Source organism: Ochotona princeps, chromosome 4 (assembly GCF_030435755.1).
Source record: "Ochotona princeps isolate mOchPri1 chromosome 4, mOchPri1.hap1, whole genome shotgun sequence".
In the NCBI taxonomy this organism is placed as follows: Eukaryota; Metazoa; Chordata; class Mammalia; order Lagomorpha; family Ochotonidae; genus Ochotona; species Ochotona princeps.
The window spans coordinates 1,655,154-1,674,042 of NC_080835.1; the positions used below are offsets into that span (position 1 = coordinate 1,655,154).

Below are 18,889 nucleotides of genomic sequence, written 5' to 3' on the forward strand. Positions count from 1 at the left end.
GCGGGCAGAAAAGCTGTGTGGGAGATCTGGCCGCTCTCTGGCCCGCCTCTTGTCCATGGGGGGTCTCAGTTGTTTCTCCTGGTGCAGCTCCATGTGGTGGCTGGCATGGGCTGGTGGCTGATGTGGCCTGGACAGGCCACTCGTATAGGCGGTGGCCAGCCAGCAGCCGTGGAGTCCAGAGCTCTGCCGGCAGTGCGGCACTGGTAGCTGTGGTCACTGTAGTACTCTACTGTGCTTCGGACATCCTGGGGCCAGGGCGGGTGGCTGAGACTGGCAGCAGGGCCTCCAGCAGCTCCTGGCCAGCCGTAGCCCTCCACTCTGCCACCCTGGGGTATGTGGAAGGTGGGCAGGAGTGGGTGCTGTGCAGCAACCCCACTGGAGACTTTCATGGCACGGGCGGAGGGGTCGTGGGGGCTCCAGGCTGCAGGATCCCCCTAGCTGAGGGTGGGTGCTGTGGGCGGTGGCAGGCAGGACAGGGAGCAGGCACACTCGTCCACCTGGGTGTAGACCTGCTGGATGGTCGTGCCGTCTGGGCATTGCAAGGTCACCACCTCCTCATGGGTGCTCGTCTCCTTGCAGCAGGAGCAGGAGTGCTGCATGGTCTGGGCCTCCATGGAGTACCTGTGGACATGCGCCCTGGTCACTGCTCCGCCCAGCCACACGCTCCAGCTGGACGGCTGCCCCGGGCCCGGCTCCAGGCACTCAGGCTCCTCCTGCCTCTCCTGGCCCCCCTTACCCCTGAGGGCTGTAGCCCAGGGCCCACAGGCTGCTCAGAACTCCCCAGGTGACCCCAGATCCACAACAGGTGGGCTCTGTCTCACACAGCCGTGCAGCCTGCCTGGAAGGCCCATCCCCCAGTACTGTGCAGGTGGAACACACAGTGAGCAGTGACGGAGCACTGCTGTCCTCCTGGACACGCGGCAGGGCAGGCACTGTGGGCCACTCACTTGGACACACTTCCAGGGCAGGAGCCTTCACAGAAGGTGATGCTGACGGGCGCCTCGGCTACACAGTCCCCATGCTGCAGAATGGTGGTGTTGGCACGGACGAGGCAGGCGTCTAGGGAGAGAAGACCCAGATGCAGAGAGCGTACCTCCCAGCAGCTGGCCTGGACTTGCTTCAGGCAGGGAGCTCTGACTTACCCCCCTCCTCACAGGAGTAGCAGCAGCCGGTTTTCCTAAGGGTGCCCTGCGGGGCCAAGAAGTGGCAGGTGTATGGGCAGGGCTGGGGGCGGGAAGGGCAGGGGCGGGGCCGGGTGTGGCTGGGGCAGGTCGTCCCTTACACACCCTGCAGCTGGACACGTCAGGGCAGGCTACAGGTTGTGGGGTCAGCACGGGGGGCCCGTGCCCAGCCTCACAGCGGTACTGGGTACAGTTATCCACACGGCCATTGGTCCAGGTTTCGTTGGGCTGAAATGCAGGGTGGCAGCAGAGGTCAGGCGGGGGACAGCCTGTGGACCCTGTGTCTCTGGGGGAGGACCCTTCCTGCTGCTTTACCTGGACGAGCCTGCCCTCAGGCGTGAGGCAGGCTGTCTGCACGCACTCCCCGCAGCACTGCCCGGACACCCTGGAGTATTCAAAGCCCTGTGGGAATGGCCAAAATGTCAGGCCCCAGCCCCTCTGGTCCACACCTTGCACCTGCCGTGTGGCCACGTCCCTGCCCGAGCCTCCGTGGGTGCAGTCTGATTATCTGCTCAGGCTCAGCCTGGCTCCCGGGGCCCCAGGGGGAGGCCCGCTGAGCCTCAGGCTCACCTGGGGGCAGGAGGTGCTGCAGGAATCCTCCTCACACCGCACAGTGGGGTCCTGGGTGTCCTCCGTGACGCAGGTGCAGGTGTGGCAGGGAATGACCCCTGGGAAGGTCGCCCCAACCTGTGGTGGACGAAGGTGTGGTGCCGGGGATGACAGCAAGGCCAGGTGGGCCCACAGGGCTCTTCCTCAAGTGGGGGGCAGGACATGGGACGGGGGGGGGGGGACTGGAGCCACTGGTGCGCAAGGCACTGCTTCCCTTGTCTGTCTTGAAACACCAGAGCCCTGTGCTGTGCCCTTGGGATGGGCAGGGGTTTGGGGCACCCCACCATCTCCACCCACCCCTCCACTGGCTCTGCTATGACCCAACTCATCCTCACCCCATAGACGGTTCCATTGTAGCTGCACAGCTTAGGTCCTGGAAGGAAAGAGGGGTGAGCTCCTGCCAGGGCCCAGCACCTCCAGCCCCAAGTGTCCCCCAGCCCCCGCCAGCCCCTGGCGCTCACGACAGCTGAAGGTGGGGCAGCAGTCAGTGTCCTCCTGGGTGCGCATCAGCTCCTGGGCTGGCCCACACTCAGGCTGGCTCTGGGGGCAGGTGGTCGTGTTGCAGACTGAAGGAGAAGTGGAACAGTTACTGCCCTGCCCTCCTGGCCCCGTGGTTGTGCTACTGGCTCCCAGAGGACTCCTGGGGGTTGACACCCTCCCAGCCCCTCTGAGCCCCTCTGTCCTCCACAGGCCGGCTGGGCCTTGGGCCTCCGCTCCCAGGGCGCTCACCGCAGAGCTGCTCCAGGCAGCAGGGGTTGTCCTCCCGGGGCCTAGTGACCGGCACGAAACCAGCCCCGCTGCACTGCCCGGCTCCGTCCTGGGCCTCACACTGCACTGGCTGGCAGCGCACCGACACGGAGCTGGCATCGCATACACAGCTCTGGCAGCCGCTAATCCACTGCTCTCCCGGCTGCAAGAGACCAGGCCAGCGTCGTCCCGGGGCTGCCCTGGGGCCAGCTCCCAGCCCTGGTCAGGCCCTGCCACAGGAGCAGTCCGGGGGGAGGGGGGTGAGGACTCCCCACCGGGGCTCCCTTCTTCCAGTTAGCCAGGGCGGACACAGGGGCAGGAAAGGGGTGGAGACGGGCAGGGGTGAGGATGGGGCAGGGGCAGGGATGGGGGCAGAGCACTCACGAATTTGGGAAACCCGTCTGGCCCCACGCAAGCTGAAGAAGAAAGCTAGAATGAATCAGACTTGTCCCCATGTGGTGGGGAACCCAGTGTGGCCGGGCCAAGCCCTGCCGCAATCACACCCAAACCCCTGCTGGCCGGGCATGTCCCTGGGCCCAGTTGCAGGAGAGCTGCTTACGGCATTGGGGCACACACACGCCCGTGTGCGTGTTGAAGAGGATCTGGCCTTCAGGGCAGAAGCAGCCTCAGTCAGCTCCTCGTCCACGGTGCTCTGACTTCTGCAAGGTGAATGGGCAGGCCTGGGAGCCTGTACTTCTGTTCCCCAGCACCTGGGGTGGGACTGGATGGGACAGGATGGGATGGGCAGGTAGGGGCAGCAGGCTAGGGGGCCCACGCTTACCTGGAGTCACAGGACACAGGCTGCACAGGGCCACAGGGCCGGTACACCTTGGAGTGCGGGCAGGGCAGATCTGTAGGCAGAGACGGGGGTCAGAAGGGCCATGGTCGACAGGGCCCCTGGGGCTGCCCAGGACTCACCACACAGCCCGCTGGTGGAGTTGCGCCAGTCACTGCAAATGCCCCGGCCACGACACAGCCCCGCGTAGGCCTCCAGGCTCTGGCAAGCCAGGCCATGGTGGCTGCCGGGCAGGCAGCTATCACTCACACAAGCTATGAAGAAGGGCCTGGGCGGGATGAAGGCGTGGCACTCCGCAAAGACCCTGTGGGCACCAGGAGGTCAGTTCCCATGGGAGTCCAGACCAGGGCTCAGGCAGGCATGCCCCACCCCCACACAAGGACTTACGAGCCCAGCAGTAGCTCGCAGAGTGGAGATGGGGGGCATGGGGTGGAGGCGGGTGTGCTGGCCACTGAGCTCTGTGGGCTGGTGCCTGAGAACGGACTGGACACTGGGTGCTGGGTGCTGCTGCTTGGGAATGGGCTCAATGCTGCATGCTGGGTGCTGGTACCCGTGGCCGAGCTAGATGCTGGGTGCTGGGTGCTGGTGCCCGGGAATGGGCTGGATGTTGGGTGCTGGGTGCTAGTGCCTGGGGCTGAGCTGGTTGTTGGGTGCTGGGTGCTGGTGCCCGGGAATGGGCTGGATGTTGGGTGCTGGGTGCTGGTGCCTGGGGCCGAGCTGGATGTTGGGTGCTGGGTGCTGGTGTCTGGGGACAAGCTGGTTGTTGGGTGCTGGGTGCTGGTGCCTGGGGCCGAGCTGGATGTTGGGTGCTGGGTGCTGGTGCCTGGGGCCAAGCTGGATGCTGGGTGCTGGGTGCTGGTGCCTGGGACCGAGCTGGATGTTGGGTGCTGGGTGCTGGTGCCCGGGAATGGGCTGGATGTTGGGTGCTGGGTGCTGGTGCCTGGGGCTGGGCTGGATGCTGGGTGCTGGGTGCTGGTGCCTGGGGCCGAGCTAGATGCTGGGTGCTGGGTGCTGGTGTCTGGGGACAAGCTGGTTGTTGGGTGCTGGGTGCTGGTGCCTGGGGCCGAGCTGGATGTTGGGTGCTGGGTGCTGGTGTCTGGGGACAAGCTGGTTGTTGGGTGCTGGGTGCTGGTGCCCGGGAATGGGCTAGATGTTGGGTGCTGGGTGCTGGTGCCTGGGGCCGAGCTGGATGTTGGGTGCTGGGTGCTGGGGCCTGGGGCCGAGCTGGATGTTGGGTGCTGGGTGCTGGTGCCTGGGGCTGGGCTGGATGCTGGGTGCTGGGTGCTGGTGCCTGGGACTGGGCTGGATGTTGTGTGGTGGGTGCTGGTGCCTGGGGCTGGGCTGGATGCTGGGTGCTGGGTGCTGGGGCCTGGGACTGGGCTGGATGCTGGGTGCTGGGTGCTGGTGCCTGGGGCTGGGCTGGATGTTGGGTGCTGGGTGCTGGTGCCTGGGACTGGGCTGGATGCTGGGTGCTGGGTGCTGGTGCCTGGGACTGGGCTGGATGCTGGGTGCTGGGTGCTGGTGCCTGGGGTTGAGCTGGATGTTGGGTGCTGGGTGCTGGTGCCTGGGACCGGGCTGGATGTTGTGTGGTGGGTGCTGGTGCCTGGGACTGGGCTGGATGTTGGGTGCTGGGTGCTGGTGCCTGGGACTGGGCTGGATGCTGGGTGCTGGGTGCTGGTGCCTGGGGCTGAGCTGGATGTTGGGTGCTGGGTGCTGGTGCCTGGGACCGGGCTGGATGTTGGGTGCTGGGTGCTGGTGCTTGGGACTGGGCTGGTCGGAGGTGCGCTGGTCGGGGCAGAGCAACCCTCGGTGCTGTTGTCATTGACCTGCCAGTTCTTGGCCATATGCTGGCAGGAGGATGCCGTGGTACCATCTGGCTGGCGGCAGTCATCTTTCTGGTTGTTGGTGCAGGTGCCTGGGCAAAGAGAGGCAGGGTCATGGGGATATGGCCTTTCCCTTTCCTCCCTCCTCTTTGCTTCTCCTGGCTTGTGGAGTCCATGTCCTGTGGTGCCTTGAGCAGGTGATGGTTGGGTGTGAGGGGCAAGCCGCCCACTCACCGCACAGGCCCTCTGTGTTGTGGCTGAAGCGACTGAAGGGCAGCTGGGCCTGGAAGAGCTGCCCGTCGAAGGTGACGATCACGCCAAGCGCAGGGATGTCGACACGCATAGTTGTGGCCGCCGCCACACTCACACTCACACCGTCCTTGACGAAACTGCTGCTCACCCGCTGGTCGTCAACAAGAATCTGGGGACATCCAGGTGGCATGTAACCATGGGCACAGAAGGGCAGCTGTGGAGGCTCTGCCTCCTGGGCATTGCCCCCCACCCGAGGTCATATCGTGGCCTTCTAGCAGGCTGGGCTGTGCCTTCCCTGTCCCCCACCCCACCCTGTGTCTGCGTCCTGTGGACCCACCAGGCTCCTCTCCTTGCCACTGGGGGAGGTCGTGGTGGTGAGGACAATGTCCATGGCTTTGTAGTGGAGCAGGAGGGCACGGGCACAGCGGGGGGCCATGGTCGCCCCGCAGTAGTGGTTGTTGAGGTACAGGCTCAGGTCCCCGGGGCCAGGGTGGATCTCCTTCATCAACACGTAGGTACAGTTGCCGGAGAAGGAGTAGGCAGTGCCATCGAAAGTCAAGAAGTGGGAATTTCCCCAGGCGCTGCAGGAGCCTGTGGACAGGGCACAGTGCTGGCCTGACCACCTGCTCCTGCCTGGGAATGTGGGGGCTTCCTGGGAGCAGGGTCTTTGAGGGTAGGATGAAGCAAGGGGTCCTGTGTCGGCTGCCCCCAAGTCCAGTGAGCTGGAAGGGAGCCTATCAAGGAGGAAGAGGAGAAGGAGGAGAGGAGAGGGAGGAGGAGGAAGGGGAGGAGGAAGAGGAGGAGGAAGGGGAGGAGGAAGAGGATGAAGAAGGGGAGGAAGTGGAGGGGAGAGGAGGAGGAAGAGAAAGAGAAGGAGGAAGACGAGGAAGAAGGGGAGGAGGGAAGCACAGAGATGCAACCAGAGCCAGGGATGTCTGGTGCCAGCAGGTGGCCACAAGGAGGCTCCCAGGGCCTCAGGGAGTCATTGGCCCCTTGGGGAGAGCCTGGACCTGGACCCTGGACACAGCATCCCTCTGGCTGCTGACCAGAGGGTCCTCTCTCCCCACCATGAGCACCAACTCTGCCCACTCACATTCACACTCATAGTGAAACTTGCAGGGCTCGCTGGGGTCCGACACTGTGACAGGTAGCTGCCCGTTGGCACAGGTGATGTTGGCAACAGGCTTCTGTGCCAGAAGGACAACACGATTGTTGCCCTCACACCTGGCCACCGTGCAGTTCTCCAAGGTCCAGGACTCGTTCACCTGAAATGGCAGGGAAACATGCAGGATGCATACCTGAACAGACATGTGGAGGTCCCTCTCCAACACTCTAGTCCCTCGTCCTGGACTGCCACAGGGTCTGGGGAGAGGGACACCCCCTCATGACTCAAACCTGTGACTCAAGCTCGAAAGGCTCTGTGGGGCAGCTGTGAGAGAGCCACCTGTCTGTGACCCTGGGCCTGTTGCAGAGGGAGATGTCGTGGTGGGAGGGTGCACCTGTCGTGGCGGAATGGCATTGTCACAGCCAGGAGGCTCTGGGGGCGGTGGAGTTGGAGGTGTTGCGGGCAGGGACACAGGTGGGGCCGGAGAGGAGCAGTCGCCCTGGAAGCGGCGGAGCTCACAGTGTGGTCCACAAATGGCGTAGAAATGGCAGCCGGCTCCATCAGTCTCGTTGTAAATGACAGCCCCTGTAAGGGACGTGGCCATTGTGTCATGAACACTCCATGATTGGCCTGAGGGTCATGGGAAAGGGATACAAGGACCTAGGAAAGGCAGGCTGGGGTTTCATGGGACATGGCAGGGTATTCAGCCTCCAACTAACCTGGTGAGAACACTTGTCCATGCGCCTGGCACATGCAGGTCAAGGGTAAGCTGGAGGACACGATGGGAGACATAGTTGGGATCAGTGGGCTGCTCGAGGAAGACTGTGGGGAGCTAGCAGTGAAAGCTGAAGAACTTGTGGCTGTGCTGGTTGGCACTGATGATGGGGAAGTGGTTACTGCAGTGGAGGAGGGGGGCTCTGTGGATCTTGTGGCCGTAGGCGAGGCGGCCATGGTGGTCAATGTTGAAGATGGCAGGATGGTGTCCACAGTGGAGGAGGGGGGCTCTGTGGATCTTGTGGCCGTAGGCGAGGCGGCCATGGTGGTCAATGTTGAAGATGGCAGGATGGTGTCCACAGTGGAGGAGGGGGGCTCTGTGGATCCCGTGACTGTAGGCGAGGTGGCCTTGGTGGTCAGTGTTGAAGATGGCAGGATGGTGTCCACAGTGGAGGAGGGGGGCTCTATGGATCCCGTGACTGTAGGCGAGGTGGCCTTGGTGGTCAGTGTTGAAGATGGCAGGATGGTGTCCACAGTGGAGGAGGGGGGCTCTGTGGATCTTGTGGCCGTAGGCGAGGTGGCCATGGTGGTCGATGTTGAAGATGGCAGGATGGTGTCCACAGTGGAGGAGGGGGGCTCTGTGGATCCCGTGACTGTAGGCGAGGTGGCCTTGGTGGTCGATGTTGAAGATGGCAGGATGGTGTCCACAGTGGAGGAGGGGGGCTCTGTGGATCCCGTGACTGTAGGCGAGGTGGCCTTGGTGGTCTGCACTGAGGACGGACGGATGGTCACTGTAGTGGAGCTGTGCGCCATCTCTGCTGTGGAGGAGTGTGGTGAGTAGTGTGTGGCCATAGAGGTGATGGCACTAGTTCTGAGAACTGTGCTCGTGTGAGGAGTCTTTGGAGTGTGAGTACTGCGTGTCACCAGTGGTGCAGTAGGTGCGCTTGATTTGATTGTGGTGCTTGATGTCCCCGGCGTGGCACTCCCTGTGCTGGGGCGCAGCGCGGTGGTGGAGGAGGCTGCGGGTGGGAAACAGTGGCTGTAGTCATCGCAGCAGAGCACGCGCACATTGTAATTGAAGCACATGCCAAAGCTGCCCTGCTGGTCTGTGTTCCTGCACACCAGCCCCACCTCCAGGCTGCAGGTGACCACCTGCCCAATCTGGTCAATGCTGACCTCAGGGTAGTTCTCTGCACGGCACTCAATCTGTTTTGGGGCCAGGCACATCTTGCCACCAGCTGCCCTGATGTTCTCATAGGTCTCCATATCCCCTCCTGCAACGCCTGAGGCAGGAAAGTCCACATCAAACCATTCTGTCCACTGGCAGCGAGGCTGACAGGCACTGGAGGTATCTGGCATGGTGACGTTGGAGGACGTCTGTGTTGTCCACGTTCTGAATGTGGAACGTGGCTGTGTGCTTGTTGTCAGCACATGGCTTGTGGTCTGTGACCCCTTTGTTGTCGTGGCTGCAGTGGGTGTCCAGCGACTTTGCCGGGTGCTGGGCACGTTGGTGGTCGTGGGGATGGTAGTGGATGGTGTGGATTTGCTGGACCCACAGTGGCTGACCTCGCAGCACAGCACACGGACCCTGTAGTTGTAGCACATGCGGAACAGGCCCGGTTGCTCCTGGTTGCGGCACACCAAGCCCACACGTACATCACAGTGCACCTTCTGACCCACCTGCTCCAGGGACTGCCCGGGGTAGTTCTCGGCCTCACACTGGATGTTCTGCGGCTGTGCGCACACTGGTATCCCTGCAGCCCGCATGTTCTCGTAGGTCTCCATGTCCCCACCTGTGTCCTCAGATGTGGGGTAGTCCACGTCCAGCCACTCTGTCCACTGGCAGCGGGGTATGCACTGGGTCACCCTGTGGCTGGTGGTGGCTCGAGTGCTGCTGCCTAGAGATGTCTTTAGCATCCGTGGGCTTGTTTTGGGCTGCAAGGTGGATGGTTGTTGTGTGGCTGTTGTGGTCACGTGGCTCGTGGTCTGGTGGGAGCTGCCTGTTGATGCCTCTGTTGTCCTTGCACTGGTCTCAGGCTGGGCTGTGGACGGCTGCTCTGTGGTTGTAGTGGTTACATAGCTGGTGTTCTGGGAGCTGCCTGTTGATGTCTGTGTTGTCCATGTGCTGGTAGTCACAGACTGGGTGGTGGACTGCTGCTCTGTGCCTGTTGAGGTCACGTATGTTGTGGTCTGGTGGGAGCTGCCTGTTGATGTCTGTGTTGTCCAGGTTCTAGTGGTCTCAGGCTGGGCAGTGGACGACTGCTGTCTTGTCATAGTGATCATTTGGCTCGTGGTCTGGGAGCTGCCTGGGGATGTCTGTGCTGTTCTTGCACTGGTCTCAGGCTGGGCTGTGGATGGCTGCTCTGTGGTTGTTGTGGTTACATAGCTGGTGTTCTGGGAGCTGCCTCTTGATGTCTGTGTTGTCCACGTGCTGGTTGTCTCAGGCTGAGCTGTGGAAGTCTGCTCTGTGCCTGTTGAGGTCACGTATGTTGTGGTCTTGTGGGAGCTGCCTGTTGGTATCTGTGTTGTCCCTGTGCTGGTCTCAGGCTCAGCTGTGGACGGCTGCTGTGTGGTTGTTGTGGTCACGTGGCTCGTGGTCTGGTGGGAGCTGCCTGTTGATGTCTGTGTTGTCCATGTGCTGGTTGTCTCAGACTGGGTGGTGGACTGCTGCTCTGTGCCTGTTGAGGTCACGTATGTTGTGGTCTGGTGGGAGCTGCCAGTTGGTATCTGTGTTGTCCCTGTGCTGGTCTCAGGCTGGGGTGTGGATGGCTGCTCTGTGGTTGTTGTGGTCACGTGGCTCGTGGTCTGGTGGGAGCTGCCTGTTGATGTCTGTGTTGTCCAGGTTCTAGTGGTCTCAGGCTGGGCTGTGGACGGCTGCTGTGTGGTTGTTGTGGTCACATGGCTCGTTGTCTGGGAGCTGCCTGGGGATGTTTGTGATCTCCACGTGCTGGTTGTCTCAGGTTGGGCAGTGGACTGCTGCTCTGTGGTTGTAGTGGTTATGTGGCTCGTGGTCAAAGAGCTGCCTGTTGATGTCCACGTGCTGGTTGTCTCAGGCTGGGCAGTGGACTGCTGCTCTGTGGTTGTTGTGGTCATGTGGCTTGTGGTCTCGTGAGAACTGCCTGGGGACGTCTGTGTTGTCCAGGTTCTAGTAGTGTCAGGCTGGGCAGTGGACGGCTGCTCTGTGGTTGTAGTGGTCATGTGGCTAATAATCTGGGAGCTGCCTGTTGATGTCTGTGTTGTCCATGTGCTGGTAGTCACAGACTGGGTGGTGGACTGCTGCTCTGTGCCTGTTGAGGTCACGTATGTTGTGGTCTGGTGGGAGCTGCCAGTTGGTATCTGTGTTGTCCCTGTGCTGGTCTCAGGCTGGGGTGTGGATGGCTGCTCTGTGGTTGTTGTGGTCACGTGGCTCGTGTTCTGGTGGGAGCTGCCTGTTGATGTCTGTGTTGTCCAGGTTCTAGTGGTCTCAGGCTGGGCTGTGGACGGCTGCTGTGTGGTTGTTGTGGTCACATGGCTCGTTGTCTGGGAGCTGCCTGGGGATGTTTGTGATCTCCACGTGCTGGTTGTCTCAGGCTGTGCTGTGGTCGGTTGCTGTGTGGTTGTAGTGGTCACAAGACCTCTGGTCAGGGAGCTGCCTCTTGATGTCTGGGTTGTCCACGTTCTAGTGGTCTCAGGCTGGGCAGTGGACGGCTGCTCTGTGGTTGTAGTGTCCCTGTGTCCTGTGGTCAGGGAGCTACCTATTGATGTCTGTGTTGTCCATGTGCTGGTTGTCTCAGACTGGGCAGTGGACAGCTTCTCTGTGGCTTTAGTGGTTATGTGGCTCTTGGTCTGGGAGCTGCCTGTTGATGTCTGTGTTGTCCACGTGCTGGTTGTCTCAGGCTCGGCTGTGGACGGCTGCTGTGTGGTTGTTGTTGTCACATGGCTCGTGGTCTGGGAGCTGCCTGTTGATGTCTGTGTTGTCCATGTGCTGGTTGTCTCAGACTGGGTGGTGGTCGGCTGGGGTGTGGCTGTTGTGGTCACGTGGCTCGTGGTCTGGTGGGAGCTGCCTGTTGATGTCTGTGTTGTCCAGGTTCTAGTGGTCTCAGGCTGGGCTGTGGACGGCTGCTGTGTGGTTGTTGTGGTCACATGGCTCGTTGTCTGGGAGCTGCCTGGGGATGTTTGTGATCTCCACGTGCTGGTTGTCTCAGGTTGGGCAGTGGACTGCTGCTCTGTGGTTGTAGTGGTTATGTGGCTCGTGGTCAAAGAGCTGCCTGTTGATGTCCACTTGCTGGTTGTCTCAGGCTGGGCAGTGGACTGCTGCTCTGTGGTTGTTGTGGTCATGTGGCTTGTGGTCTCGTGAGAACTGCCTGGGGACGTCTGTGTTGTCCAGGTTCTAGTAGTGTCAGGCTGGGCAGTGGACGGCTGCTCTGTGGTTGTAGTGGTCATGTGGCTAATAATCTGGGAGCTGCCTGTTGATGTCTGTGTTGTCCATGTGCTGGTAGTCACAGACTGGGTGGTGGACTGCTGCTCTGTGCCTGTTGAGGTCACGTATGTTGTGGTCTGGTGGGAGCTGCCAGTTGGTATCTGTGTTGTCCCTGTGCTGGTCTCAGGCTGGGGTGTGGATGGCTGCTCTGTGGTTGTTGTGGTCACGTGGCTCGTGTTCTGGTGGGAGCTGCCTGTTGATGTCTGTGTTGTCCAGGTTCTAGTGGTCTCAGGCTGGGCTGTGGACGGCTGCTGTGTGGTTGTTGTGGTCACATGGCTCGTTGTCTGGGAGCTGCCTGGGGATGTTTGTGATCTCCACGTGCTGGTTGTCTCAGGCTGTGCTGTGGTCGGTTGCTGTGTGGTTGTAGTGGTCACAAGACCTCTGGTCAGGGAGCTGCCTCTTGATGTCTGGGTTGTCCACGTTCTAGTGGTCTCAGGCTGGGCAGTGGACGGCTGCTCTGTGGTTGTAGTGTCCCTGTGTCCTGTGGTCAGGGAGCTACCTATTGATGTCTGTGTTGTCCATGTGCTGGTTGTCTCAGACTGGGCAGTGGACAGCTTCTCTGTGGCTTTAGTGGTTATGTGGCTCTTGGTCTGGGAGCTGCCTGTTGATGTCTGTGTTGTCCACGTGCTGGTTGTCTCAGGCTCGGCTGTGGACGGCTGCTGTGTGGTTGTTGTTGTCACATGGCTCGTGGTCTGGGAGCTGCCTGTTGATGTCTGTGTTGTCCATGTGCTGGTTGTCTCAGACTGGGTGGTGGTCGGCTGGGGTGTGGCTGTTGTGGTCACGTGGCTCGTGGTCTGGTGGGAGCTGCCTGTTGATGTCTGTGTTGTCCAGGTTCTAGTGGTCTCAGGCTGGGCTGTGGACGGCTGCTGTGTGGTTGTTGTGGTCACATGGCTCGTTGTCTGGGAGCTGCCTGGGGATGTTTGTGATCTCCACGTGCTGGTTGTCTCAGGTTGGGCAGTGGACTGCTGCTCTGTGGTTGTAGTGGTTATGTGGCTCGTGGTCAAAGAGCTGCCTGTTGATGTCCACTTGCTGGTTGTCTCAGGCTGGGCAGTGGACTGCTGCTCTGTGGTTGTTGTGGTCATGTGGCTTGTGGTCTCGTGAGAACTGCCTGGGGACGTCTGTGTTGTCCAGGTTCTAGTAGTGTCAGGCTGGGCAGTGGACGGCTGCTCTGTGGTTGTAGTGGTCATGTGGCTAATAATCTGGGAGCTGCCTGTTGATGTCTGTGTTGTCCATGTGCTGGTAGTCACAGACTGGGTGGTGGACTGCTGCTCTGTGCCTGTTGAGGTCACGTATGTTGTGGTCTGGTGGGAGCTGCCAGTTGGTATCTGTGTTGTCCCTGTGCTGGTCTCAGGCTGGGGTGTGGATGGCTGCTCTGTGGTTGTTGTGGTCACGTGGCTCGTGTTCTGGTGGGAGCTGCCTGGGGATGTTTGTGATCTCCACGTGCTGGTTGTCTCAGGTTGGGCAGTGGACGGCTGCTGTGTGGTTGTTGTGGTCACATGGCTCGTTGTCTGGGAGCTGCCTGGGGATGTTTGTGATCTCCACGTGCTGGTTGTCTCAGGCTGTGCTGTGGTCGGTTGCTGTGTGGTTGTAGTGGTCACAAGACCTCTGGTCAGGGAGCTGCCTCTTGATGTCTGGGTTGTCCACGTTCTAGTGGTCTCAGGCTGGGCAGTGGACGGCTGCTCTGTGGTTGTAGTGTCCCTGTGTCCTGTTGTCAGGGAGCTACCTATTGATGTCTGTGTTGTCCATGTGCTGGTTGTCTCAGACTGGGCAGTGGACAGCTTCTCTGTGGCTTTAGTGGTTATGTGGCTCTTGGTCTGGGAGCTGCCTGTTGATGTCTGTGTTGTCCACGTGCTGGTTGTCTCAGGCTCGGCTGTGGACGGCTGCTGTGTGGTTGTTGTTGTCACATGGCTCGTGGTCTGGGAGCTGCCTGTTGATGTCTGTGTTGTCCATGTGCTGGTTGTCTCAGACTGGGTGGTGGTCGGCTGCTGTGTGCCTGTGGTAGTCACGTGGCTCGTGGTCTGGTGGGAGCTGCCTCTTGATGTCTGTGTTGTCCACGTTCTAGTGGTCTCAGGCTGTGCTGTGGACGGCTGCTGTGTGGTTGTAGTGTCCCTTTTTCCTGTGGTCAGGGAGCTGCCTGGGGTTATCTGTGTTGTCCATGTGCTGGTTGTCACAGGCTGGGCAGTGGACAGCTTCTCTGTGGCTTTAGTGGTTATGTGGCTCTTGGTCTGGGAGCTGCCTGTTGATGTCTGTGTTGTCCACGTGCTGGTTGTCTCAGGCTCGGCTGTGGACGGCTGCTGTGTGGTTGTTGTTGTCACATGGCTCGTGGTCTGGGAGCTGCCTGGCCATGTCTGTGTTGTCCACGTTCTGAATGTGGAACGTGGCTGTGTGCTTGTTGTCAGCACATGGCTTGTGGTCTGTGACCCCTTTGTTGTCGTAGCTGCAGTGGGTGTCCAGCGACTTTGCCGGGTGCTGGGCACGTTGGTGGTCGTGGGGATGGTAGTGGATGGTGTGGATTTGCTGGACCCACAGTGGCTGACCTCGCAGCACAGCACACGGACCCTGTAGTTGTAGCACATGCGGAACAGGCCCGGTTGCTCCTGGTTGCGGCACACCAAGCCCACACGTACATCACAGTGCACCTTCTGACCCACCTGCTCCAGGGACTGCCCGGGGTAGTTCTCGGCCTCACACTGGATGATCTGCGGCTGTGCGCACACTGGTATCCCTGCAGCCCGCATGTTCTCGTAGGTCTCCATGTCCCCACCTGTGTCCTCAGATGTGGGGTAGTCCACGTCCAGCCACTCTGTCCACTGGCAGCGGGGTATGCACTGGGTCACCCTGTGGCTGGTGGTGGCTCGAGTGCTGCTGCCTAGAGATGTCTTTAGCATCCGTGGGCTTGTTTTGGGCTGCAAGGTGGATGGTTGTTGTGTGCCTGTTGTGGTCACGTGGCTCGTGGTCTGGTGGGAGCTGCCTGTTGATGTCTGTGTTGTCCAGGTTCTAGTGGTCTCAGGCTGGGCTGTGGACGGCTGCTGTGTGGTTGTAGTGGTCTCAAGACCTCTGGTCAGGGAGCTGCCTGTTGATGTCTGTGTTGTCCAGGTTCTAGTGGTCTCAGGCTGGGCAGTGGACGACTGCTGTCTGGTCATAGTGATCATTTGGCTCGTGGTCTGGGAGCTGCCTGGGGATGTCTGTGCTATTCTTGCACTGGTCTCAGGCTGGGCTGTGGACGGCTGCTCTGTGGTTGTGGTGGTCAAATGGCTCGTGGTCTGGTGGGAGCTGCCTGTTGATGCCTGTGTTGTCCTTGCACTGGTCTCAGGCTGGGCTGTGGACTGCTGCTCTGCCATTGTAGTGGTTACATAGCTGGTGTTCTGGGAGCTGCCTCTTGATGTCTGTGTTGTCCACGTGCTGGTTGTCTCAGACTGGGTGGTGGACTGCTGCTCTGTGCCTGTTGAGGTCACGTATGTTGTGGTCTGGTGGGAGCTGCCAGTTGGTATCTGTGTTGTCCCTGTGCTGGTCTCAGGCTGGGGTGTGGATGGCTGCTGTGTGGCTGTTGTGGTCACGTGGCTCGTGGTCTGGTGGGAGCTGCCTGTTGATGTCTGTGTTGTCCAGGTTCTAGTGGTCTCAGGCTGGGCTGTGGACGGCTGCTGTGTGGTTGTAGTGGTCTCAGGACCTCTGGTCAGGGAGCTGCCTGTTGATGTCTGTGTTGTCCAGGTTCTAGTGGTCTCAGGCTGGGCAGTGGACGACTGCTGTCTGGTCATAGTGATCATTTGGCTCGTGGTCTGGGAGCTGCCAGTTGGTATCTGTGTTGTCCCTGTGCTGGTCTCAGGCTGGGGTGTGGATGGCTGCTGTGTGGCTGTTGTGGTCACGTGGCTCGTGGTCTGGTGGGAGCTGCCTGTTGATGTCTGTGTTGTCCAGGTTCTAGTGGTCTCAGGCTGGGCTGTGGACGGCTGCTGTGTGGTTGTAGTGGTCTCAGGACCTCTGGTCAGGGAGCTGCCTGTTGATGTCTGTGTTGTCCAGGTTCTAGTGGTCTCAGGCTGGGCAGTGGACGACTGCTGTCTGGTCATAGTGATCATTTGGCTCGTGGTCTGGGAGCTGCCTGTTGGTATCTGTGTTGTCCCTGTGCTGGTCTCAGGCTGGGCTGTGGACAGCTGCTCTGTGGTTGTTGTGGTTACATAGCTGGTGTTCTGGAAGCTGCCTCTTGATGTCTGTGTTGTCCACGTGCTGGTTGTCTCAGGCTGGGCTGTGGAAGTCTGCTCTGTGCCTGTTGAGGTCACGTATGTTGTGGTCTTGTGGGAGCTGCCTGTTGGTATCTGTGTTGTCCCTGTGCTGGTCTCAGGCTGGGCTGTGGACGGCTGCTGTGTAGTTGTTCTGGTCACGTGGCTCGTGGTCTGGTGGGAGCTGCCTGTTGATGTCTGTGTTGTCCATGTGCTGGTTGTCTCAGACTGGGTGGTGGTCGGCTGCTGTGTGCCTGTTGAGGTCACGTATGTTGTGATCTGGTGGGAGCTACCAGTTGGTATCTGTGTTGTCCCTGTGCTGGTCTCAGGCTGGGGTGTGGATGGCTGCTCTGTGGTTGTTGTGGTCTTGTGGCTCGTGTTTTGGTGGGAGCTGCCTGTTGATGTCTGTGTTGTCCAGGTTCTAGTGGTCTCAGGCTGGGCTGTGGATGGCTGTTGTGTGGTTGTTGTGGTCACATGGCTCGTTGTCTGGGAGCTGCTTGGGGATGTTTGTGATCTCCACGTGCTGGTTGTCTCAGGCTGGGCTGTGGTCGGCTGCTGTGTGGTTGTAGTGGTCACAAGACCTCTGGTCAGGGAGCTGCCTCTTGATGTCTGTGTTGTCCATGTGCTGGTTGTCTCAGACTGGGCAGTGGACAGCTTCTCTGTGGCTTTAGTGGTTATGTGGCTCTTGGTCAGGGAGCTACCTATTGATGTCTGTGTTGTCCACGTGCTGGTTGTCTCAGGCTCGGCTGTGGACGGCTGCTGTGTGGTTGTTGTTGTCACATGGCTCGTGGTCAGGTAGCTGCCTGGGGTTGTCTGTGTTGTCCATGTGCTGGCTGTCGCAGGCTGGGCAGTGGACAGCTTCTCTGTGGCTTTAGTGGTTATGTGGCTCTTGGTCTGGGAGCTGCCTGTTGATGTCTGTGTTGTCCAGGTTCTAGTGGTATCAGGCTGGGCAGTGGACGACTGCTGTCTGGTCATAGTGATCATTTGGCTCGTGGTCTGGGAGCTGCCTGATGATGTCTGTGCTGTTCTTGCACTGGTCTCAGGCTGGGCTGTGGACAGCTGCTCTGTGGTTGTTGTGGTTACATAGCTGGTGTTCTGGGAGCTGCCTCTTGATGTCTGTGTTGTCCACGTGCTGGTTGTCTCAGGCTGGGCTGTGGAAGTCTGCTCTGTGCCTGTTGAGGTCACGTATGTTGTCGTCTTGTGGGAGCTGCCTGTTGGTGTCTGTGTTGTCCACGTTCTAGTGGTCTCAGGCTGGGCTGTGGACGGCTGCTGTGTGGTTGTTGTTGTCACATGGCTCGTGGTCTGGTGGGAGCTGCCTGTTGATGTCTGTGTTGTCCATGTGCTGGTTGTCTCAGACTGGGTGGTGGTCGGCTGCTGTGTGCCTTTGGTGGTCACGTGGCTCGTGGTCTGGTGGGAGCTGCCTCTTGATGTCTGTGTTGTCCACGTTCTAGTGGTCTCAGGCTGTGCTGTGGACGGCTGCTGTGTGGTTGTAGTGTCCCTGTGTCCTGTGGTCAGGGAGCTGCCTGGGGTTGTCTGTGTTGTCCATGTGCTGGTTGTCGCAGACTGGGCAGTGGACAGCTTCTCTGTGGCTTTAGTGGTTATGTGGCTCTTGGTCTGGGAGCTGCCTGTTGATGTCTGTGTTGTCCACGTGCTGGTTGTCTCAGGCTCGGCTGTGGACGGCTGCTGTGTGGTTGTTGTTGTCACATGGCTCGTGGTCTGGGAGCTGCCTGGCCATGTCTGTGTTGTCCACGTTCTGAATGTGGAACGTGGCTGTGTGCTTGTTGTCAGCACATGGCTTGTGGTCTGTGACCCCTTTGTTGTCGTGGCTGCAGTGGGTGTCCAGCGACTTTGCCGGGTGCTGGGCACGTTGGTGGTCGTGGGGATGGTAGTGGATGGTGTGGATTTGCTGGACCCACAGTGGCTGACCTCGCAGCACAGCACACGGACCCTGTAGTTGTAGCACATGCGGAACAGGCCCGGTTGCTCCTGGTTGCGGCACACCAAGCCCACACGTACATCACAGTGCACCTTCTGACCCACCTGCTCCAGGGACTGCCCGGGGTAGTTCTCGGCCTCACACTGGATGATCTGCGGCTGTGCGCACACTGGTATCCCTGCAGCCCGCATGTTCTCGTAGGTCTCCATGTCCCCACCTGTGTCCTCAGATGTGGGGTAGTCCACGTCCAGCCACTCTGTCCACTGGCAGCGGGATATGCACTGGGTCACCCTGTGGCTGGTGGTGGCAGTGTTTGGTGTCTTGGAAGCAGGAAGCACTGTTGTGGGTGACGTGGACATCAGGTGGGAGTTGGTCACTCTGTCTCTCCAGGTTGTCAGCCCTCCTGATGTCCCCACGGATGTGGACAGGGACCCAGGCGTGGTGGTCCCTTGGGTGGCCGTGGGCACAGAGGTCTCTGTTTTCGTCCTAGGCTGGGAAGTGACGCTTGTGGTGGGTTCGCAGGGTGTGGGCTGGCAGCACAGCACACGCAGCTCGTAGTTGTGGCAGAGAGCGGGGCTCTGTTCTGCATTGAAGCAGGAGAGTCCCCGGCCCACGTCACAGTCCACCCTCTGGCCCAGCTCCTCTAAGGGGATGTCAGGCAGTTGCTGTGCACGGCATTCGATGTCCACTGGGCTCCAGCACAGCTGGTACCCCCTGTGCCTGAGGTTCGCAAATGTCTCAAAGTCGCCGCCAGCCATCCCCGGCTCAGGGCGGCCTCCGTCATACCAGGGGGACCAGCTGCAGACTTCGCGAATGCAGGCGGTGGAGGTGGTGGTCTCCGAGCCTGTGGAACATGAACGGGGCTGCAGCCTCGGCGATGCCCTGCCATGCTCCCTGGCCACGGCAGAGGACTCTTTCTCTGGGACTGGGGCCTGTCCTACAGTGCATGGGGACCCGCCAGGCCCACCCTAAGTCCCAGCGGGGACTGTTTCCTGGCTGAGCTAGCTTTTGAGGGTGCAGCTGGGAGCGCCCTGGGAAGACTTCAGGGCTCCTGAA

At 60.3% G+C, this 18,889-nt stretch overlaps 1 protein-coding gene across 1 annotated transcript in view; it reads right to left on the minus strand.

The window, feature by feature from the left end:
- Positions 1-434: 434 nt before the first annotated feature.
- The window catches only part of MUC5B (mucin 5B, oligomeric mucus/gel-forming), a 30,262-nt gene continuing 11,807 nt past the window's right edge, over positions 435-18,889 (minus strand). Inside the window, 23 exon segments of the mRNA XM_058664139.1 lie at positions 435-621; positions 948-1,059; positions 1,143-1,188; positions 1,287-1,409; positions 1,497-1,583; positions 1,752-1,868; positions 2,126-2,163; positions 2,252-2,356; positions 2,520-2,700; positions 2,922-2,953; positions 3,097-3,196; positions 3,315-3,388; positions 3,456-3,637; positions 3,721-3,805; positions 5,093-5,248; positions 5,391-5,577; positions 5,746-5,999; positions 6,502-6,673; positions 6,908-7,098; positions 7,233-9,084; positions 9,550-9,590; positions 14,145-14,657; positions 17,664-18,677. Coding sequence (XP_058520122.1) covers positions 435-621; positions 948-1,059; positions 1,143-1,188; positions 1,287-1,409; positions 1,497-1,583; positions 1,752-1,868; positions 2,126-2,163; positions 2,252-2,356; positions 2,520-2,700; positions 2,922-2,953; positions 3,097-3,196; positions 3,315-3,388; positions 3,456-3,637; positions 3,721-3,805; positions 5,093-5,248; positions 5,391-5,577; positions 5,746-5,999; positions 6,502-6,673; positions 6,908-7,098; positions 7,233-9,084; positions 9,550-9,590; positions 14,145-14,657; positions 17,664-18,677 — 5,849 coding nt within the window.